This window comes from Podarcis erhardii, assembly GCF_964252035.2.
Source record: "Podarcis erhardii genome assembly, chromosome: 2".
NCBI classification, from domain to species: Eukaryota; Metazoa; Chordata; class Lepidosauria; order Squamata; family Lacertidae; genus Podarcis; species Podarcis erhardii.
This window is the reverse complement of record NC_138498.1, coordinates 6,058,879-6,079,786: the sequence shown is the minus strand read 5'-3', so window position 1 is coordinate 6,079,786 and position 20,908 is coordinate 6,058,879. Positions and strand designations below refer to the sequence as shown.

At 46.2% G+C, this 20,908-nt stretch overlaps 1 protein-coding gene across 3 annotated transcripts; it reads left to right on the top strand.

Moving 5' to 3' along the window:
• On the top strand, positions 1-19,204 carry TMBIM6 (transmembrane BAX inhibitor motif containing 6). Of its 3 annotated transcripts, none has more exons than XM_081845368.1 (10): positions 1-139; positions 11,259-11,362; positions 13,051-13,159; positions 13,930-14,050; positions 14,741-14,789; positions 15,351-15,448; positions 15,561-15,640; positions 16,555-16,655; positions 17,108-17,180; positions 17,728-19,204. In XM_081845368.1, exons 2-10 carry the CDS (start codon positions 11,307-11,309, stop codon positions 17,749-17,751), a joined length of 711 nt encoding a protein of 236 aa, XP_081701494.1. In that variant the 5' UTR covers positions 1-139; positions 11,259-11,306; the 3' UTR covers positions 17,752-19,204. The 3 variants fall into 3 exon arrangements, with proteins under 3 accessions (XP_081701494.1, XP_081701495.1, XP_081701496.1); XM_081845369.1 differs by lacking the exon at positions 1-139 and adding an exon at positions 2,462-2,610; XM_081845370.1 differs by lacking the exon at positions 1-139 and adding an exon at positions 10,212-10,359.
• The last annotated feature ends 1,704 nt before the right edge of the window (positions 19,205-20,908 follow it).

Sequence of the window (20,908 nt, the reverse complement as noted above, 5' to 3'; positions counted from 1 at the left end):
GAGAGAGCCAATGGGGCGGCGGCGAGGAAGGAGGACGTAAGCGGGAGGGGGCGGAGGCGTCCGAGGGGAGAGACACGTACGGCTCGCCAAGGAGCAGCAGCCGCTGTTGTCGCCGAGGCAAGAGGATCCTCCGCGGGAGGTAAGGGCCGCCGTCGCGCCTCCCTGGGGCCTACTTCCGGTCCCGGCCCCCCTCGGCCTGCGCGGTCTCCGAAGCCTCCCCTCCCTCATCTGAGGGGCCTTTTCGGAAGTGGCCCTCCCGCTCTGGAACCTCCCCTCCGCCCCTTTGTGTCGGGCTCCGCGAAGGAAGGGAGGGAGGGAAGGATCCCCTCCGCCTGGTTCCGCCTCTCGGATTGGTCAGTCTCTTCAGAGGGGGAGGGGGGTTGTGAGAGCTGACGTCATAGGGATCCCCACCCCTCTCTCCCCCCCACCCCATATCACGGTGGGTCGAACCTCCCTCGATTGCCCGGAGGAGGAGTGGCGGGTTGTTCCCGAAAACTGGCTCCCGGGCTCCAGGGTCCCGTGGAGTCGACTCTTCCCACGTTACCCTGTCCCGTGTCTACAGCGTTGGGTTTGCTGCTCGTAGCTTTTAGCCAGATCACTGTGTTGTTAACTATTAAATAGTCTTTGCAAAGCGCGCAAAGGAAGCTTGAGTTTTGCTCCGCTCGCCTGTGAGGCGGCCCCTGACAGTGGCAAATAATAGATAACGATGCAAAGCTTAGGGGGTAAGGAAACCATTGCGGAGCAATGGAGTTTGAAAACAGGCCTTGTTTAATCTGATTTTGTTTAATTTTGACTGATCTGTTCTGTAATCCTTGCGGTTTTTTCCCTCTGGGGGCATACGTGCAAAGAGATAAATGGGGAATGGGGGGGGAGTGGCATGTGTATTGCTGCTTGCTTTGGCAAGAGTAGGGGTTTTTTTTGCTGAGGGGTGGGAAGGTGGGGCGTTAGTGCACTCAGCTGTCCAGAACTATTTGGTTTGAGTCAGGGTTAAGCTTAGAGTTGGCCTCTGTTGTCTCTGCTGCTGCTGTCTGTCTTTGTATTTGAGCATCGAAAGGACTGGAAGGCGGCCCATAGAACATTCCTCTTCTGTAGTCATGGTAGATAACTATTTCCTACCACACTGGCCTCCCATCTGCTTCAGCTTCCTCACCATAACTCTCACCTGTGCTTTCAACATATTTCATAGAATTGTGGAGTTGGAAAGGGTCATCTAGTCCAACCCCCTGCAATGCAGGAATCTTAACTAAAGCATCCATGACAGATGGCCATCTAATCTCTGCTAAGCAGATGGGCGTCTGCCACCTCCCATGGGAGTTTGTTCCACTTTCAAACAGCTCTTACTCTTAGAAAGTTCTTTAGTCAGAATCTCCTTTCTTGTAGCTTGAATCCATTTGTTCATGTCCAAGCCTCCAGAGCAAAAAACAAGTTTGCTCACTCAATGTGACAACCCTCTAGATATTTGAAGATGACTATCTTCAGATGTCAAAAACTCGAGGCATGGAACCTGAACCCAGAAAATATGGAACAAAACTTGCTGGTATATTGGACTACTTGATTGTGGAATAGTCTCTGAACTTGCTGTTGGATATTTGTTTGGTGAAGTGTTTTCTTTCTTTCAGATTATAACTTTTAGATGTCATGCTCTGGGTTAGCTGTGTGGAACATGGCTTACTGGTCAGAGGTGATGAGTTGTAGTCCAACAACACCTGGAGGGCTGCATGGTGTTCCCCTCTGCTCTGGAGCGTTAGTAGTGAGGAAGCCCCTATATTGTACTGTTTGGGCCCTGAAATGTGGGTTCATTCTCAAAACCAAGTCTTGGATCATGTGAAATAACTACAAGGCATGCGCAGCTAGCCTTTCCCTCCATCCTGAGCACCACCAGCTTTGTGTACTCATGTCCAGACTAAGGAGCAGGACTTCAGAGCAAATATATTTGCGTATCCCAGGCAGATTTGAGCCAAATCATCTATATCTAGAAATGAGATACCTCAGCCAGGGATAATTTCACCTCACCCCAGTGCAAGTTTGTTTTCTTAGTAAATTCTGTTCCTGTGGTTGTTACAGATCAAAGGATCCACACCCAATGACGTGTTAGGTGATTTGGCTAAATGGCATGGTGCTTTTTGTGCAAATAGCTGCAACTTCAAACACATAGTGTTGACGTAGTTCTTGAATTCCAGCTGCTTAATGACTTGTATGCTCTCATAACTGACTGGTGTTTGGTGCCCTTGGAGATTAATATGAGAACTGGACATTAAAATCTGCCCCATCTACATCCTGTTAATATTGCTTCTTGGGCCTGCTGGAGTAGGGAGCTTCTGGTTCTCAAACCAAATTCCTCTCCTGAGCTTGGGATAGTTGGAGTATGGCAACCTGTTGCTTGAGCAGAAGCCTGACAGATGCTCCACAGTAGAGAACTTCAAAGCTGATTGGCTGGCTTTCTGATGTCACAGTGCTCACGTGATGTTATGGGTCATTGTGTGACATTATTTTTTTCTCTCTCCTGTCATTTGGCTGTAAGGATCATCCTGCCCATTATTTGGGGCTCTAAAGGGGAGGCTTGCTTACCCCTTGCCTCCATCCTTTTCCCCTTCCTTTCTTTTGCAGCTAGTAAGTTACTGTGTCAGGGTACTGGTGGGTGAAATGTGACGGTCTCCTTAGAGCTGTCCCTCTAAGGCAGCCCTCAGTGGTTAAAGGTTATAGCTATGACTAAGTGTTATCTGGTTAGTTATTGATAAACAATCATGGGTTCTTTATTTCCTCATAAGCAGGTTCATTATTTAACTTGGATTACACAAGCACTTCCAAAGTTTGCTTTCTTTTCTGGGATTTCGTTTTCACTTGTAATTCTATTTTGGTTGTGCTAACATAGAATCAAGTTACAGCAAGGGTTTACTTTTGGATGATAGTTTCCTCTTAAGGGCTCAGTCGAGCCAAGTGATTTTTGTAAACATTGGGCTACTGTGGACAGAGCTAGGTTTTGACATGAGAAATGGAGAGTTTAATCTCCTCCCACCCCACAAAAGCTCGCCTGAGTTTTTTGGTCAGTTTTAACAGAATCAGGAGGATGAACATGGATTTGAAAAGCATTTACCGCAGGTGTGGTGGCTTGTTTCCTTATGAACTCTTACAATATGCAAGCCTGTGCATTTCACCTGAAGTTTCTGTGGATATTTAGGCTTGACCATTTGACATTGTTTTGCAATTACTGTACTACCCCTGGTTGTTGCACAGAGAAGAAATGTGGGAGATTTTTTTAAGGTACTGCTGAGTTGTAGAAAGTGCAGGGGACGTGTAGGACTTTGTCCCGCCAGCCCACTGTAGTGACTGGCAGCAACTCTCCAGGGGCTTTTCCCCATCGCCTGCCTCTACCTTCTTTTTTAAACTGGAGATACCAGAGAGTGAACCTGGGAGTTGATGCACGTAGAGCCATGTGGTCTTGCCGCAGCGCTGCAGTTCCTCCCCCAAAGGCTACTTCTTGGGTTACCATGATCAAATACACCTGCCCTTTTGCTTAGAGCTAAGATTGAGGAAAGTTGAGTAATTTAAAAGAGACCCTTTGTATTTAGCTAGTTTAGCAAAGACCACAGCTACTTGATAAGTCATCTTAAGAATCACTTTATACAACAACAATGCTGTTCAGTGTTTTTAAGGACTCGGCGTTATCTAATTCTTTGATCCAGTTCTGTGACTTTTCTCTGTCAACAGTTGGCCTATTCTCCTCCTAAGCACCTTCTATAAAAGAGAGACACTTGATATCTGTATGGAGAGTGATTTACCAGTGACCTGAAGTTCCCAATCTTCACCCTGGCTAAGGGTGCTGTAGCAGCAGCATTGCTTTGAACAATCTAGTCTCCTGGAAGCTCAGGAAGACTATTGTTTCAGCGTACTTTCAAACAATGCCTACAATGTTTTAAGAAATCTCGTAGTCTAAGATCAAATGCAAGTTTAGACTGTGGCACTCAGCTGGTTGAGAACCTTACTTATGCTCTAGGTTGAAGCATCCATCTTATTTTTATTACAACTCAATAGGTTGTTTGCAGTGTTAGAAACTCATATATATAAGCTAGGTGCCAATGGCTACTTAAACCAGAGTTAGTCTCCAAAACGGAATGCCTAGTAGCCATTTTTGGGCCAGAGGGCTCAAAAGTAGTATTTTTCAATACAACTTGGTTCCTGAAATTCATTCTGATTGTGCAGATAAAATATAATGAATAGAATTATACAGGATGTGTCACTAGTATGTGAAACAGTCAAGATTCATGGATTCCCATGGATGTACCTCTGTCAGTGATGGCCAAACTTGGCCCTCCAGCTATTTTGGGACTACAGTTCCCATCATCCCTGACCACTGGTCCTGTTAGCTAGGATGATGGTTGTTGTAGTCCCAAAACAGCTGGAGGGCCAAGTTTGGCCATCACTGCTCCAGATGGTGGTGTCAGGCACTATCATGGCACCTGGCCATCTTTACTTGTTCACAAGTGGCCAATAGCCTGTGAAATATGCGCCTAGCAAATTTTGAACACTGGTTGCTTGTTGGAGGATTACTGTTATTAAGTTAGGCCATCCTAATCAGCAGGGGAAATGTCTGTTTACTTAATGAATAGACCAGGGGTAGGCAACCTAAGGCTTGTGGGCCGGATGTGGCTCAATCACCTTCTCAATCCGGCCCAGGGATGGTCCGGGAATCAGCGTCTTTTTACATGAGTAGAATGTGTGCTTTTATTTAAAATGCATCTCTGTATTATTTGTGGGGCATAGGAATTCGTTCATTTTTTCCCTTCAAAATATAGGCCGGCCCACCACATGGTCTGAGGGATGGTGGACCGGCCTGGGATAGACAAAGGAATTTGTGGCTTCTGCTACTAAAATATAGATTTTTTTTTACCAAAAAGCAGTAGTCTTCAACCTTTTCAGACCCAGGACTCACCTTTAACCCAAACATGCATGTGGGTACCATTTCTTAATCTTTTATCATGGAATTATTATAATGTTCCTGTTGCAACCCACTTTGGATCAGACAGACAGAGTAGGGGGGTCCTGATCCACCAGTTGAAGACCAGTGATCTAAAGCAACCTGATGTGTTGGAAGGAGTTTTAAGTTGCAAAGAGTTAATAGATAATATTTTAAAATAATTGTGGTCATAAATGTGGTATGTTTTACATGTTCTTAGATTTTGTTTTAGGACTGGCAGCTGGAAATGGACTCCGGTCTGGAAAAATTAGTTCCAGTTGGTTTCTAGGTTCAGTTTTACCGAAGAACCAAAGTTTAGTTGTAGAGAAAGGTCCCAGATTCAGCTCCCAGTATCTCCATGTTTTTTAAGTGATTATTTATAGCAGGGCTTCCTGAGGTCCTGGAGAGTTGTTGCCTATTGGAGTAAATGGAACGGATCTAGAGCCACGAATGGGCTGACCTTGTTATACGGCAGCTTTATGTGTTTGTTATGGCCAGAGAGTTGTAAGGAAGATAGGAATTTCTTCCAGCTATTCCTTAAAGTGGCCTGTGGATCAGCACAGTCACTGATAGGCACCTTACAGATGCTTCGCAGAACTCCAAAAGGGACTATTGTTGGGAGGCATATTACCTTTCTAATCACCTCTCAGCCTGGCATGTTTCCACTTTAACATCCATTTCCAGAGGCATCAAGTCTTGAGTGAGAAGCAGGGAGGACTTGCTAATTTCACTTTGACTTTCTGGATCACTGGTTCATGTTGTGAAACCTACCTTGGTCTGGCTTCTACAATAAAGCTCACTCGTTTCACAAATCCACTTCCTGCTGCCTCCCTCACCCCCTGCCACCCTCATTTTATGGAGGAGGCAAACCTCACATGTCAAATCTTATTTAGCATCTTCGGTCTGGTTTGGCTTCTGCCTTGAATAGCTCTTAATATCTGGGAGGAGTTTGTGGATGGCATGTGACTCTCTCTCATGTTTCCTCCTCCACAGGGTGACCCATTTTGGTGCCCCAATATTGACTCACATGAGAACTTCTTATCACTTGAATTATCTGTTACATTTCTTTCTTTCTTTTCTAGCAAGCTTCACCAAAAACAAGTTTGTACCTTAAGATGGCCAATGTTCAGGGTCTCAAGAGCATAATTTCGCGTTCTGCATCTGCAGACCTCTGAGAACTGAAGACTCTTTAGATGTAGGGCAAATCTAAGCTGGAAGAGGGTATATATCAGGCGTGTCCAAAGTCTAATCTAGCCCGCCAGTTGATTTAATCTGGTCCCCGTGCCAGTATATGTCCTCATACATGTTCACTTCATCAAATCTGGCCCTCTTTGAAAAAAGTTTGGGCACCCCTGGTGTATATGACCTCTTGAGGCAATGTGATTATCCTGCTTTCTTGAAACTGGGAGCCTTTAGCTTTTCTGCTGGCAGTATTTGACTTTCTCTGTTCCAGGGTATGGCTAAAATGATCCTTGCTCAGCAGTGTCTTGAAATGGCATGAACTCTGTAGCTGGGATCTTGCATTCTGTTTTCCAAGGGAGATGAACCAAGTCTTACACTCCCAGGTCTGAGATTTCAAGGCAGGGCTACTTCATTCCTGAACATGAGCACATGTGCTCTCCTGCTCACATTCAATCTCCATCCTACAAGCTGGCCAACTACCCTGCTCCTAGAGAAGAATTGTCTAATGTGAGCCTCTGTTGATGCAACAGGAGGCTAAATTACATTTTTTTAAAGCAGTCACAACCTGGCTCTGGCAAATCACAATTCTAGGAATTCAGTTTAATGTTTTATTTGTCAAATGGGACGAGGGGAGGGAAGTGACTTTAAATTCAGATGTTCCAGGCTTATACAAAAGCATCTGGATTATAGGCAGCCCAGCATCAAGCTAGAGTGCTGCAGAACATAGTTATTTCTAAAAGTGAAAATACAGAAAAAAAGAATATTGCATGGTTTGACTAGATTCATGGCTGCACTGTGGCAATATGTGAGACACATAAGGAACCTTTGGATATGGTGTCTTAATGACAAAACAAACCAACCAATAGTATGTTGATCTTTGGGGTTGGTTGCAGTATTGGTGCCATTAAAAATTCCTCCAATTCATGGATTTTCATTCTCAAATCACAGAGAAAAAGACCCACAATTGCCTGTATTATTCTAGAACACCTCGTGCAGGGGGTTTCTGTGGCTATTGTGAAGCCTTCTCAGAATGATGGTTTGCCTTGGACTTAATAGCTGTGTTCCAAATTCTACAGAACTGCTCACACAGGGGCAAATATCTCCTTCTAAATAGGCTAGCCCATGTTTACAGCAGTCAATAAATGTGTAATTAGTTAGACAGTTGGGCCTTCTGCTGTTTTACTCTTCATAAAATGATGTAAAATTTCCAGAAATTTTGAAACCAATGAAGAAAAACAGTGAGGAAGATTTATTTATTTTTTTCCAGGCAGGGACATTTTGGGGGAAAATAGGAAAATATGCACTAATCATTTTTACTGCTATTTACAAATTGAGTGTCACTTTAGGAAAGTAAAATGTATTAACTTGGCTTGCCATAGAATGATCATGTTTGGTATGTTAAAGGTTACAGTTTATTCAGACTGTAAATAAATTTACTTCTTTTACAAAAAATATATTTTGTTACAAATAGAGCTACAAGCCAGTTATATGGTGCAGGCAGAATAAAACTAGAAGAAACCATAAACCGTTATAGTTGAGCAAAGCAAATTATTATGTTTTCTGAAAGTTGTTATATCTCCTTCAGGCCTCCACAGTGTCAAGCAGACATAAAGCACTCAATTCCATAAAAGAAAAAGACTGGGGGAGAACCCAAGACTCAGTGAAAGTATATGAAATTAAATCAGTCTCATTTTCCTAGCTATCAATTTCCGCATCTTCATATTTGTCATCAAATGATGACAGATTTGAGACCTACTCAAGGGGACAGTCCTTTGAGATCTAGTGAAGAGGACAGAAACAGATTCACCAGCTATACCTCTGAGAGGAAGTCTATAAGCAAAGAAGGCATTGAATCCTTCTCCCTTCTCAGCTGACCATGGCAGTGCCTCCTAGGGGCAGAAAGCACATTGCTCTTGCATTTAAGAGTTGTACTCTCCATGTACAACTCAGGTCTTGCTTCTTCTCGGTGCACAGGTATTGTAATGCTCTGATACTGTGCATAGTCTTAAGTAAGTCTTCTGTTTGCATAATTTTTAGAAATCATTTTTGGGGAGTAGATATATTAACACCTTGACTTAAAATGTTTTATTCATCATTGTAAAATAACACATTTTATAATATTTTCACAAATTACTGGGGGGAGAGGGAGAATCAAGAGATAAGTTTTCCCCTCTGATTCTTCCCCTCCCTGCTTTTTTTGGGCCTGCCCACTTCTACTGAGGGTGAAGAACCTCAGGCCCGTGAGACTCTTCCTAAGTTGCACTCTCCCCCTGAACTGTTTGGGATGTGTCCTTGAACTGGAATTGTGCTGCTTGGTTGAATAAAGGATGGATAAATGTGTGTCTGACTTGTGTGGTGGCAATGTGGCCTACTGCACAAGGGTAAGAGTTGTGTTCATTGCTCTGTCCACTTTTGCCTCTGAACTTGTCTATCACTGGCATGTGGTCTTCAGAAGGTTCCATGGTCAGGGATTATGGGAGTTGAGCAACATCTGGAGGGCCAGTTTCCCTATCCTTGGCACAGAGTGCTTGAAACTGGAGAGAACTCACTTTTTTGGTGCAGGGAAAATGCCTTTGGCACTCCTTGTCATTACACTGCTATTTTTCCATTTACCTCTCTGCTTGCCTGCAGCAGGTTGGCCTTGCACACAGCAGCAATACAGATGAAGAGGTCTGCTAAGAGCCAAGGGGTGTGCGTGCATGCGCATGTTCCTTGTGTGTGCTATCACTCTTTTACTTTCCATTCTAGTGACAGCAACTTCACCGAAGCCTCTGATTATAACGTAATGACAAACTCAGGGGCGATTGTTTTAGGGTCCTCGGCTTCAGCCATTGGCCACATGTGCAGGTAACACTAAGCCAAACTATTACTTAACACAAATGTGCAAACATGCTGGCTTCTTAGGAGGAAATCACAGCCACTTTAACCTTCCCTAGTCCTTTTAGTTTAGCATGGCAACCCATCCAAGGTTTGGCTTAACATATTGTCTGCACCTGGACTTGTGGTTAAGCTCTCCTTCTTAATTGTGCTCTTTAGCAAAGGTTTGTTCTTTGCTACAGTTTGTGGCTAAGGAGACAACTTAAGCACAAGGACTGAGGGAGGGACAAAGTGAGAGTGAGCTTCTCCCAAGGGGCCAGCACATTCACGTGATTGTGGTAAACCGTAGCTTGGTTTACTTCAGGGCCTTGCTATGACGACGCTGCAAATGCGCTTGAGTTGTGCAGAAAGGATCCTCTTCACTTGAGAGGGGTGATAATGGGCTACAAGCTGGATCCCTTAGATTTTTCTGCCTGGGGTTGGGATCTGCCAGCCCTAAGTGTTAGCTGGGACCAGGAAGATCAGTCTTCCGACCTTTGCTGAAAGAAAGCTAGGTGGCATTGGAAGTTTCTTGGCATAGCCTACTTCACAGGTTGCTGCGAGAATAAAATGAAGTGGCCCCATCCTGAACACTTGGAAGGAATGATCAGATTAGATCTGCTTTTTTAAAAAGTAGGAGACAGATATTGACAGGCATTTTCCATCTCTGCCAAAGGAGGAAGTGCCATCATGTCACCCCATGCAATGGGTGTACAATTACTGCAGTATTTGCATTTCCTTCATGCTACCTCTCCTTGCTAGACAATCCAGGCCTACTTTTGTAAGCTTGCCCAAGAGCCTTCTCCTCTCTGTCAAAAGGGTAAGGAATTAGTTGCTGAACTGGTTTTCATATGTCAATTGCATCAGTTGCTAGAGGCTACATCAGATATCATGATAATTTCGGGGGGGGGGTATTTGCACAAGCAGACAGGGCCAGTCATATCACAGTTGTGGTGCTCTCCTGGGCAAGTAAAATACCTGTACATGTTGGTGCATAACACAGCAAAGGGGAGGGATCCCACCTTGAGCAGCAGGGAGCAGTGCATTTGTTTCCAGGTTGCTCTCTGGCTATGGCAGCTACATGGCTTGTAACTCCTCCCCATCTCTGCCTGGGGAGGTCATTAGGAATGCTAATGCAAGTGTTTTCCAGCTGCCAAGCTGTGAAGCAAAGTTCCCCAGTGAGGCCAATTCCCCCACTCCCTGAGAACTTGTAGTTAGCCTTGCAACAGCCTGCAATAATTGCACCATAGATACCAAGAGGACCTGGAGCCGGTGAAACGGTTGAAGCCTCTAGATTGCCCAGACTACAGCGAAGGGGATCAGCTTGCAGGCAGGCAGTGTGTGGGGCTGTGCTTGGCGAGTCTAAAGTAAGCATCCTCTTCTTTGTTCCTTAGCACGGTGGGGTGGGACAAATAACCCTTTTCTTGAGCCTTTGTCTGTGGCTAGTCCCAAGTCTTCTCCTCCCTCCTTCTCACTGCATATTTGGAAATCTGAGTTCTTGGTTGAGATTTAGATAGAATCTGCCCTGAAGGGGAGGCTGGATAGAATATGCATGTGCGTTTTCTTGAAGTAGGGAGAGCTGTTTGAAGGTTCAGCATTCCAGGAGTAACATCGTGCTTGACCTTCCATGGGGGGGGGGGTCTTTGACTCCTCTCCCTTGGCCCCTGACAAAGTAGGCTCAAAGTTAGTAAGATAGTTGCAGTGTATCTCTATTAGAAACTCTGTATCCTAGTTAACTTGTTTGAAGTTGAACAGAGACTAGGAGCTCTGAAGGAGTACTCGTGTTCCTAGACTACTACAGCGGTACCTCAGGTTAAGTACTTAATTCGTTCCGGAGGTCCGTTCTTAACCTGAAACTGTTCTTAACCTGAAGCACCACTTTAGCTAATGGGGCCTCCCGCTGCCGCTGCGCCGCCAGAGCACAATTTCTGTTCTCATCCTGAAGCAAAGTTCTTAACCAGAGGTACTATTTCTGGGATAGCGGAGTCAGTAACCTGAAGCGTATGTAACCCGAAGTACCACTGTACTAGGAAGCAGGGGTGTGTGTGTGTTTGTGTGTGAATCCCTTTTGGAGCAGCTTTATGGGCTGAGTAATATTGCTTAAAGTATTTTGGGCAGCCATATAGGAAGAACTTGAGTTTTGTTGCTAAAAGGGGCAGGTGTTTCCAGATGTTCATGGATCACATTGCTCATTCCTGGGAAAGAACTGTACTGTCTTTCTCCACCCCCACCTCTCTGATGTGGCCTTCTTCATCTTTTTCTGCAGATTGAGTATTTTGACACCAAGAGTTGCATCAGTCTACCAGCTAGCACAATGGATGTCTTCAACAGGAACATAAATATTGATGCCCTCTTCAAATTCTCCCACATGTGAGTATACCCTTGGCCTGTGTTTTACTGCAGGCTGCAGTTTTGCAGGAGATTGTTTTTATTTGTCATTTTTGGTTCATGAAAACAGCAAGGTAATCTTGTGATCTGTCCCTTATTGTGGATGGCGAATGGGGATGAGGGAGCCAGAAATAGGGCTTTACTGCTTCCCTGTGGCCCTGGGTGCAAGACTGTATACGTGTTGGGCTCAGAACCCAAATATTCCACTTGAGTAAAAACTTCCACGTCAATAAAAACTAAATTCTGCAGCTGGTAGAAGTTAAGCAAATGCATGTTTCTTAACTTGCCTGCTTGTGTAATCTGTTCTGCTTCTGTCAGTTATGGGATAGACAAAGAACTTTTCTCGCATGTTCAGCCAACCTTTTCCTGCTTCCCCCATCACAGCCTTTTGAGACTACTGCAAATATTGACTCGCACTCTAGACCTTCAGGCTGAAGTGTGTGTGTGTGTGTGTGTGTGTGTGTGGTTTTTTGTTTTGTTCTGTTTTTCTAAAGGGCTTGTTGAGTATAAATTCATCTTTTAAGGTTCTCAGGATTTACTGTTTGGTGTTACTTACCAAATTTTGTGCAAGCATTTCCCGACTTACATGCAAGTCGGTAGAGGCCAAGGCTGGAAAAGCATTTACATGGTTTAGTGCCAGCACCCATTTTTTAGGAGCACCAGTACAAAGTAGGTGCTGCAAACCAGCACCGAACTTGTCAGGGATTTTTCCAGTTTTGCCAACAGCTCTAGCTCCTCTCTTAGCCAATCTGAGAATATCTAATACCATCTCCCAGGGGAAAGTGGTGTCCCAGCTCCAGAAGCTGTGTGTCAAATGCCTTTAAATTGGGGGGGTGGATTGTCAGCCCATGGGTCAGATGCAGCTGCTGTGCGCTCCCCACCTGGCTTGCAGTGCACTTTCCTCACCCCACTGCAATTAGGCTGGAAAGAAAGTCTTCTGTTGCCTTTGGTATAAGGCTTTTGTCAAGCCTAAGTGCAGTGGAGGAGGCGTGTCTTTACGGGAGTTCCAGCTGGGGAGTGTTTAAACCCACACTAAAAATGCCCCTCCCCACAGTTAGTCTTCCGGGGTAAAGCCTTATTGTTGCAGCATGGAAACCCACGTGCCACCCATTGCACTCTTCAGGAAGATTGCCCCCTTGGCCAGTTAGACTTGGAAAAAAGCTAACATGCTTTTTCAAGTTACAGGTAGGTAGCCGTGTTGGTCTGCCGTAGTCAAAACAAAACTAAAAAATTCCTTCCAGTAGCACCTTAGAGACCAACTAAGTTTGTTATTGGTATGAGTTTTCGTGTGTGAGCATGTACATGAAAGCTCACACCAATAACAAACTTAGTTGGTCTCTAAGATGCTTTTTCAAGCCTAACTTGGTTCAGGGACTGTGCGTAGTGATGCTGACTAGGCATAATGTTTGTGGGTGAATGTTTGCACTCACCTGGTCTTGGCAAGGCCCACTGTAACCATGTGCCCTCCTCAGGTTGGAAAGGCAGCCCCTAGGCTAAATAAGTTTCCCCACCTCTGTTCTTCAGGTGATCTGTGGTGGATCCAGTGTTGTTTGTTTAGTTTGCTAAGTGCCCAGGAACTGGCAAACAGCCAGCCAAGGAGCAGCTGTGATTCTAGGTGCTTTGAGATGCAATGACACTGACTGACTGTTTCTTCACTTTGCCCTCTGCAGCTCTGCATCAACCCAGCAGCACCTGAAGAAGGTCTATGCTAGCTTTGCGCTATGCATGTTCCTAGCAGCGGCTGGTGCCTACATCAATGTGGTAACTCAGCTGGTGCAGGTAAGTGCGCTCTGGCGCTGATGTGTGTATGGGCTGTGAGGTCACCTTGACTGTTGGGGACTGGTGCTTGCAGGATGGCTTCAGGGAACGGAGCCCAGCCACAGCCTTCAGAAATGAGCAGCACAGGATCCTATTGGATATCGTTATCTGGGCCATATCTTGATAGAGCAGTCCTTCGTCTGCTTTCCTAGCAGTCTGTCGCACTATGTTCACTGATTTCCTAGGACTTACTCCTGATTAAGCGTGTTCAGGACTGCAGCCCAACAGTGGTAGCTGGGAACCCAGTGGTGTAGCCACGGAGCCATTTCAGACCGGGGGGGGGGGGAATGATGTGCCAGCTAGTTCAATCTGTTTTTAAATTATTGGATAGATTACATTTGAATAACATTAAAACGCAAACTCATGAAGCATCTTGGTGTCTCATACTCATTGGCCAGAGCAGTGGAAAATGAGAGAAGCACTTCCAACACTGCAGTTGGGTAGAATGCTGCTTCCCATGTTTTTTTCTTAAGTCTGCAGTGAAAAGAAGTTAAAGGACATCTGAGTGAGCTGAAAACCCTGCAAAGGGGCCTAGAGTATCTTTGAGCAGGTCAGGTTATCTATGGCTGTCACCCTGTCTAGACTATAGAATGCACTGGATCATTCAAACGAAACCACCTGGGCTCCGTGGGGTAGATTTCAGCCACTTCTGTTCCTGCGCAATGCCTTTCCCAACCTCTGCTCTGCGCTCAGCCTGTGCTAACTTCCACCCTTCCCACTTTGTCTTGCAGTTTGGAATGCTGACTGGCCTGGGAGCACTGGGTCTTATGATCTGGCTGATGGCTACACCCCACAACCAGGGAACCGAACAGAAACGGCTGAGCATGCTGGCAGGCTTTGCCTTCCTCACTGGTACGTGATGCTGGAAGAGCAGACATGTGCAATGTCAGCTGGAGTTACACTTCATTAACTGCTTTTGGTGTTCATATACTACTTATTTTTTTAGCAAAAAAAGGTTCGAGGACAGGTCAGAACAGTGTAAAAAATACAATATTAAAATCTTTTTTAAAAGATGTTGATCTGCAAACATGGGTCTTCTGTAAGGGAAATATACAATTCACGTCCTGATGCATCCAAGCCCTTCCGGCAGAGCAGCAAAGATGCCTGCAGTTGTTATTCAGATGTGTGCCTGCAGCAGCTGCCTAAGATCACCCCACAGGGGAGTGGCTGTTGCGTGACATGGGTGTATGAGTGTGCGTGGGCCAAGAGGGAGGCCAAAATAATCCAGCCAACTCTGATCATCACAGGAGTGGTTGCCACACAATGATTTGCCCCATATAGAACTACTTTGAAGATTAGGGCCCCATAGTTGCTGTCTAAATACTGAGATTTTCAAAACTGTTTCTACATGGCATTTTGTACTTGGGTTTCAGTTTAGGGTCAGGTGGGGGAAAAACAAGACAACCTGTATGTTTGTTCTGAAGGGTGCACAATACACACAGGTTAACCATTTTGGCTTTCTTCGAAATACATGGTGAATGGACAAGAATTCCCTTCTCTCTCCTGCCTCTTGGCTGAATTTGTACCCCTTTGTCCTTCCAGGAGTCAACCTAGGACCTCTGCTGGAGATGTGCATCGCCATCAACCCAAGGTAAAAAGAAAACGCCACTCGGTTGCCCCGTTCCCTCACCACACCCGACATATGCACTTCAAGGGTCAAATTTGAATGAGTTGGTGGACCAGATTCATTTCCCACTGATTCCAGTGGACACACGCATGACCCTCCACCCAGCACAAAAAAAAAACACCTGACCAGTTCTTGCTGAACTTAAATCAAACCATAACTTTAATCGGAAGAGCAAAAAGATTTCCTCCCACCCTGTACCTCTAAGCATACTTCCTGTTCATAACACAATATTTTTGGTATGGATTGTGATTCCAAAAGTCATGCCTTTTCATCCAAGCCATCTCCTTGCAGTCCACCATTTGCCCAAATCTCTCCCCCGCCCCACAAATACATCTAAGCAAAATACCATCTTTGCTCTACAAAGAACGTCCGCTTCTTGAATGAGGTTCAGTAACTTGCATGGGGGCATGAGATGGACCTGTGGGTCTCACTGGGGCTGCTAAAGGGCATTTTACAGTGTCCCCAAGGCTTAGATTTGTCCATTCTGGTGCAGGCATCAACTATTGCTTTTTCCTCTCCCGATAGCATCATCCCAACAGCTTTCATGGGGACAGCAGTGATCTTCAGCTGCTTTTCGCTGAGCGCCCTCTATGCCAAGCGCCGTGCCTACCTGTACCTAGGAGGTAAGATTGCCAGGTGGTCATCATCTCCCCTCTCCCTCCCCCTCCCCCACCTTAGAAAGAACCCTTCTAGCAACCTTGCAGTGCCCACCACAGCTCTGCTTTCATTTTTCAGGTGTCCTGTTCTCCGGCCTGTTCCTGATGCTGTTCTTCTCCCTGATCAACATTTTCGTGGGCTCGACTTGGCTCTTCACAGTGAGTGTCTTTATGTCCTTGGGCTCTGTTGGCTTACAGGAGGCCCGCAAGGTTGGCTGCCTGTGACAGCAGCAGCATCTCATTCCAGCAATGCTGCCTTTTTCAGCATGGAGCTGGCATCAAACCTGCCCTGGAATAGTCCCCTGTAGGGACGTGCTCAGCTTCCCTTTGTTTTGGCTTTACAGAAATAAAGGCAGGCCAATGTGCACTCCTGCACTTTAACAATTATTATCATCATTTTTAAAAAACAACAACCCAGGATAACCCAAATTCCACGATTTGTATAAACTATAGAAACCTTGCAGAATTCTACTCTTGGTAGTCTTGGGAAGAGGCAAAGACCTATAGAGTGGTACCTCGGGTTAAGAACTTAATTCATTCTGGAGGTCCGTTCTTAGCTGAAACTGTTCTTAACCTGAAGCACCACTTTAGCTAATGGGGTCTCCCGCTGCCACCGTAGCACGATTTCTGTTCTCATCCTGAAGCAAAGTTCTTAACCCGAGGTACTATTTCTGGGTTAGCAGAGTCTGTAACCTGAAGCGTCTGTAACCCGAGGTACCACTGTATATGAACTTAAAGCTCCACCTTCAGATCAATAGAAATCATATTCATACTCTTTTGACCTCTGAGATCAAATACATATCTGCAACCAGAAGGGCTGGGAAGTTGGGTTTTTAAAAAAATAAAAATCTAAGTGCAGTCCTTAACGATTTTCGGGGTTCTGAATGAGGTGACCCATCATTTTGCAGTCTTTCCTCATTGTGCCATGATTATGCAGGAAACACAGCCCTGAATAATTTAAAGCAGTATGATTTCTGGGATTTAGGAATGTATATCTTGAGCAGGTGGGTAGGGCCAATTCGAGGAATCTGATTTAGCTGCCCTTGGCCTGATGCATGTTCTTCCTCCTCCAGGCTAACCTCTACATTGGGCTTATGGTGATGTGTGGCTTTGTGTTATTCGACACTCAGCTCATCATTGAGAAGGCCGAGAATGGAGATAAGGACTACATCTGGTGAGTACATGGGGTGTGGAAATGGTAGCTGCTGGGTGTCCAGTGGTGGGGTGGGGGGTAGGAGTTAAGAAGGCAAGGTGGACCAGACAGAGTAGAGGAACAGAGGAGTAAAGATCTGGGAGCTGCGGTAACGGGATAGGGGAAAGGTGCAACAGTAGCCTTTTATTGTTGGATGCAATATGAAAAAGGCAAATATCCTTTGTTCTGGATGGCCACAGGGCTGGCCAAACTGGAAATCGGCTTGAACTTCCAGGAAGAGAGGCTTAAAATACTTCCTAGCTAAATGAACCTGAATTTAACTAGGGAGCAATATACCAAAAGGCGAAGGAAGCCTGGGGGTGGCAGATGGTGTCTCTAGCATCAGCCACTTACATAGGTTGTGCTTTTTAGAGGAAGTGGTGTCCAGTAGGAATTCTGGCCTAATACTTCAACCTCTTTCTCTCCCTGCCCAGGCATTGTGTGGATCTCTTCTTGGATTTTGTCAACATTTTCCGGGAGCTTATGGTCATCTTGGGCATGAGCGAGGTGAGCATCATCTCATGGTGGCAGGGATCATCGCTTATTCACAACACACCTTGTATGTCCTAGTTTAGGGGTGGCAGACCAACGGCTTGTAGGCTGGATCAGGTCTGCCAAGACATTTTAAATGGGCTACCAGCCCAGGGTTGTGATGGGCAGGAAGGGTCCCTGTTCTTTGCTGTTCAGGCAGAGAAATTCTCATTCCCAGCACAGCACGGGGATTGGTGTGGTGAGCGCCTTCATGTCTCTTTGAGCACAGTGCCTCTCTGCGAGAGCGAATGTCCCGTGGCAACTTTGGCCATGGCTGACATGTGGCCCTTGGAGGGTTGCTCCAACCTTGAATGTGGCCCTTGGCCGAAAACTGTTTAGCATCGCTCACCCCACTCTATGCAGATAGGCAGGGAGGTGGGAGCGTGCTGAAGGTAGACTGATTGGGGGCGCAGTGCCGGATTTGCTCTCATCGAAGAGCCTCCACTGGTCATGCTCCAGAACGCTAAGCTGGTTTTGTTCCCAGGATCCAGGGCGCTGATGTGGTGTTGTCCCTTTCTTTCAGAACAAGAAGAAGAAAGAGAAGTGAAGGGACAGCGGGTGCCTGTGTGAGGCTTCCTTTCTCTTGCCCTTCCCCCCTTTTGTCTCTTGTTTCCTTCCAATCTGACCTGCATTAAAAGTGTCCCTCTGTTTGTTCCGTGTGAATGAGAAGCATCTGTGACACTTTCATACTTTGTGGAAATTGGGTTGTTGTTGGGGTTTTTTCTCGAGGTTTTGGAGCCTTTTGAAAAAGCTGACTGGCTGATCCTAATCCTGGAGTCTGGCTTTGCTCCACTTCTGTACATAACGTACACAAACACCCAAAAGCTCCCTTCCCCCCCCCCCCAATCCATCAGGCCCTACTATTAGTCAGGCCTAGCATATTGGCAGTGATCCCACAAGTTTTCTTACTTGGTAGCCCATGCTCCCTCCTCCTCTTCACTGACCTTTCTTCCACTATAACCGGCACACGCCTTGATGCCCTGGGAGCATTTCTGCTGTCATTTAAAATTCTTCAATTACGGTGCCCACACTTGCCTGAGAAGAAACTGAACCAGTCTGCGCGGCTCTTCCCGGATTGGCGTCGCTCAAGCAGCTACGCACAAGGGTGTGTTAGGATGCAAAGCAAACTCTAGCTCTCCCTTTTGTTGTGGACGGTGCCTGGGAGATGGCCAGGACCAGCACTTAACTGACCCAGCTTCTTCTCTCACTCCCCGCCCTAAATCCCATTTAGTTCTGCTGCTGGGTAGCAAAAACTAGCTGATTTGTGTAAGTGAGAAATCCTAGCCTGGAACTCCCATCCTTTGGGTTTTTAGCAACTGCCAACACAGTCCTTTTGAGCTAGGTGATTGCCGTCTTTTCTTTTGCCTTGGCATCCCAAAGTGTGTAGGTTTTGCTGAGCAGGAAAAGCCCCTTTCTCTAGTTTGCTTGCTGGAATTGGGCATCTGGGCACAAGGCCCTGCAGGTCAAAAGTCTGGAGGAGGGGCCACAGTGGACTGCTATGCAATGGTGGGGGAGGTCAATTTGGTAATCGTGCTGCCCCTGCATGCTGGGACAGGGTGGCATCCATGCACTTAACATTGGAGCTTACAAGCTCATTAAGGAGCCTTTTTAAAAAGCTTCCCTTCCAGCAAATGAGATGATGTTTATCTTGCCCTTTTGGCACCTGAAGCCAGACTCCAACTCTGCTTGCTTTGGATAAAGGATTTGCCTTCCCTCTCCCTTTCCCTTTCCCCTCCCCGTCCCCCTTCTTTTCTGGAACCAGTGCCAAGAACTAAACTTCAGCAGATCTACTTTATAGAGACCTTGTCTAACAGGTTTTAATATAGTAATGACTAAACTCTGTCGCTCATTGGAGGGCCGGCTCTGGCTGCATTCTTTCGACTCCTACTGTGAAGAGACAGGGTTTTTAAAGAAACAAAGGTGTTTTGATTCAACTATGAAATTTACATTGTCTTGCTTTGTACGGGAAAAATATTAAAATAAAAATCCTCAAACTTTAACCTACCTCTACTTCTTCATTTTGCATTTGAGGCTGTTGGACCTCCTTTGGCTTTCAATGGCCTGTGAATTTCAGAACGGCTTTCAAACTTTCTTTGCTCAGGAAGCCTTCAGCTCCTCTCCATGTGGTCTGCTGTGGAACCCCTCTGCACTTTCATATTCCGGGCTGGGTTCTAGGGTAGAAGGGTGGCCTTGCTTGAAGTGCTGGCAAGACAGTTGGTGCCTTGCCACTGCCTTGAAGTTATATGTGGCTGGATGGATATGTGGCCCAGGTATGGGGGATGCAGGTGGTGCTGTGGTCTAAACCACTGAGCCTCTTGGGCTTGCTGATCAGAAGGTCGGCAGTTCGAATCCCCATGACGGAATGAGCTTCTGTTGCACGGTCCCAGCTCCTGCCAACCTAGCAGTTCTAAAGCACACCAAAAAGTGCAAGTAGATAAATAGGTACTGCTCCAGCGGGAAGGTAAACGGCATTTCCGTGCTCTGGTGTCTGTGTTCCGTTGCACCAGAAGCGGCTTAGTCACGCTGGCCACATGACTCGGAAAAACTGTCTGCGGAGCAGACAAATGCTGCCTCCCTCGGCCTGTAAAGTGAGATGAGCGCCGCAACCCCCGAGTTGTTCGCGACTGGACTTAAGATCATGTATATAGGGGTCAGCTGGTCCCCCAAGAAGCTTGTTCATTGCTAACTTTCTGGAGGAAGATCACCACCTATAAGTGTCCAGGGATCCTTAGGCTTTGCCCATACAAAGATGTCTGCAAATGTGACATGAGAGCTGACAACATCAACCCTGCCAGACAACCACAGTGCCTAGAGACATAGGTGATGTATCCCTAGCAGTGACCATAGGAGGAATGATGGCTGGGAGAGTGCAGAAAGAAGAAACACCTTGGGTGCATCTGCATCAGCACAACCAGATGCCTTCATCTGCCCCAGCTGCAACAAAAGAGCTCTTCTGCCTTGGTCACTACAGCCATAAGCAAGAGCTGCAACCTTCCAACACCTTGACTTTGCCCCCAAAGGGTCACCCCTCCATTGTCTCCCGAAACAGATGGATGCCAGTCCAATTGCCCCATTTCAGGAGAGGAAGGCACAGATCTATAATTGGGGGTGTTGGAGAGTATCATCTATGAGGTCTCTTAAATGTAAAAATAGGAGGTGGGGGGATATGCATTATTCTGTCCCCAGCTGGGGGGAAAAGCAGTTTGGCATCTTTAAGTGAGCTCGGTTGTCAGATAACATACAACATTAGCCAAATAGCTCCTTAATCAAAATAAGCTGAAGTTCCAACAGTTGCTGTGCTGCACAGGACTAACTAACTGGCTGTGTACAAGTTGCAGGATGAGATCTGTGCAGGCAGCAGGCAACATGGGGGCAGCAGGAAACTGCCGAAGGGATGCCAACCCTCAAGGGCAATATTCCAGGGGCCACAGGCTGGTGGTAAATGGGGCCAGAGGCAAAACTGGGTGAAGCAATAACTGAAGAGGAATGTACATTGGGGCTACATTCCAGTCACCCAAAAAAGATGCACACTCACCTGCCTATCACTGTCACTTCATGCAAGCAAGAGGCATTAACACAGTTCAATAACACCTTCCAGTCAAACATAAAGCCCTTGAAAGGCTGACTGGAGCAGGGCACTCAAGCCCACGGAGAGTCCCAAGGGCCACATTGAGGGGCTGAGTTTCCCACCCCTATATTAAGGC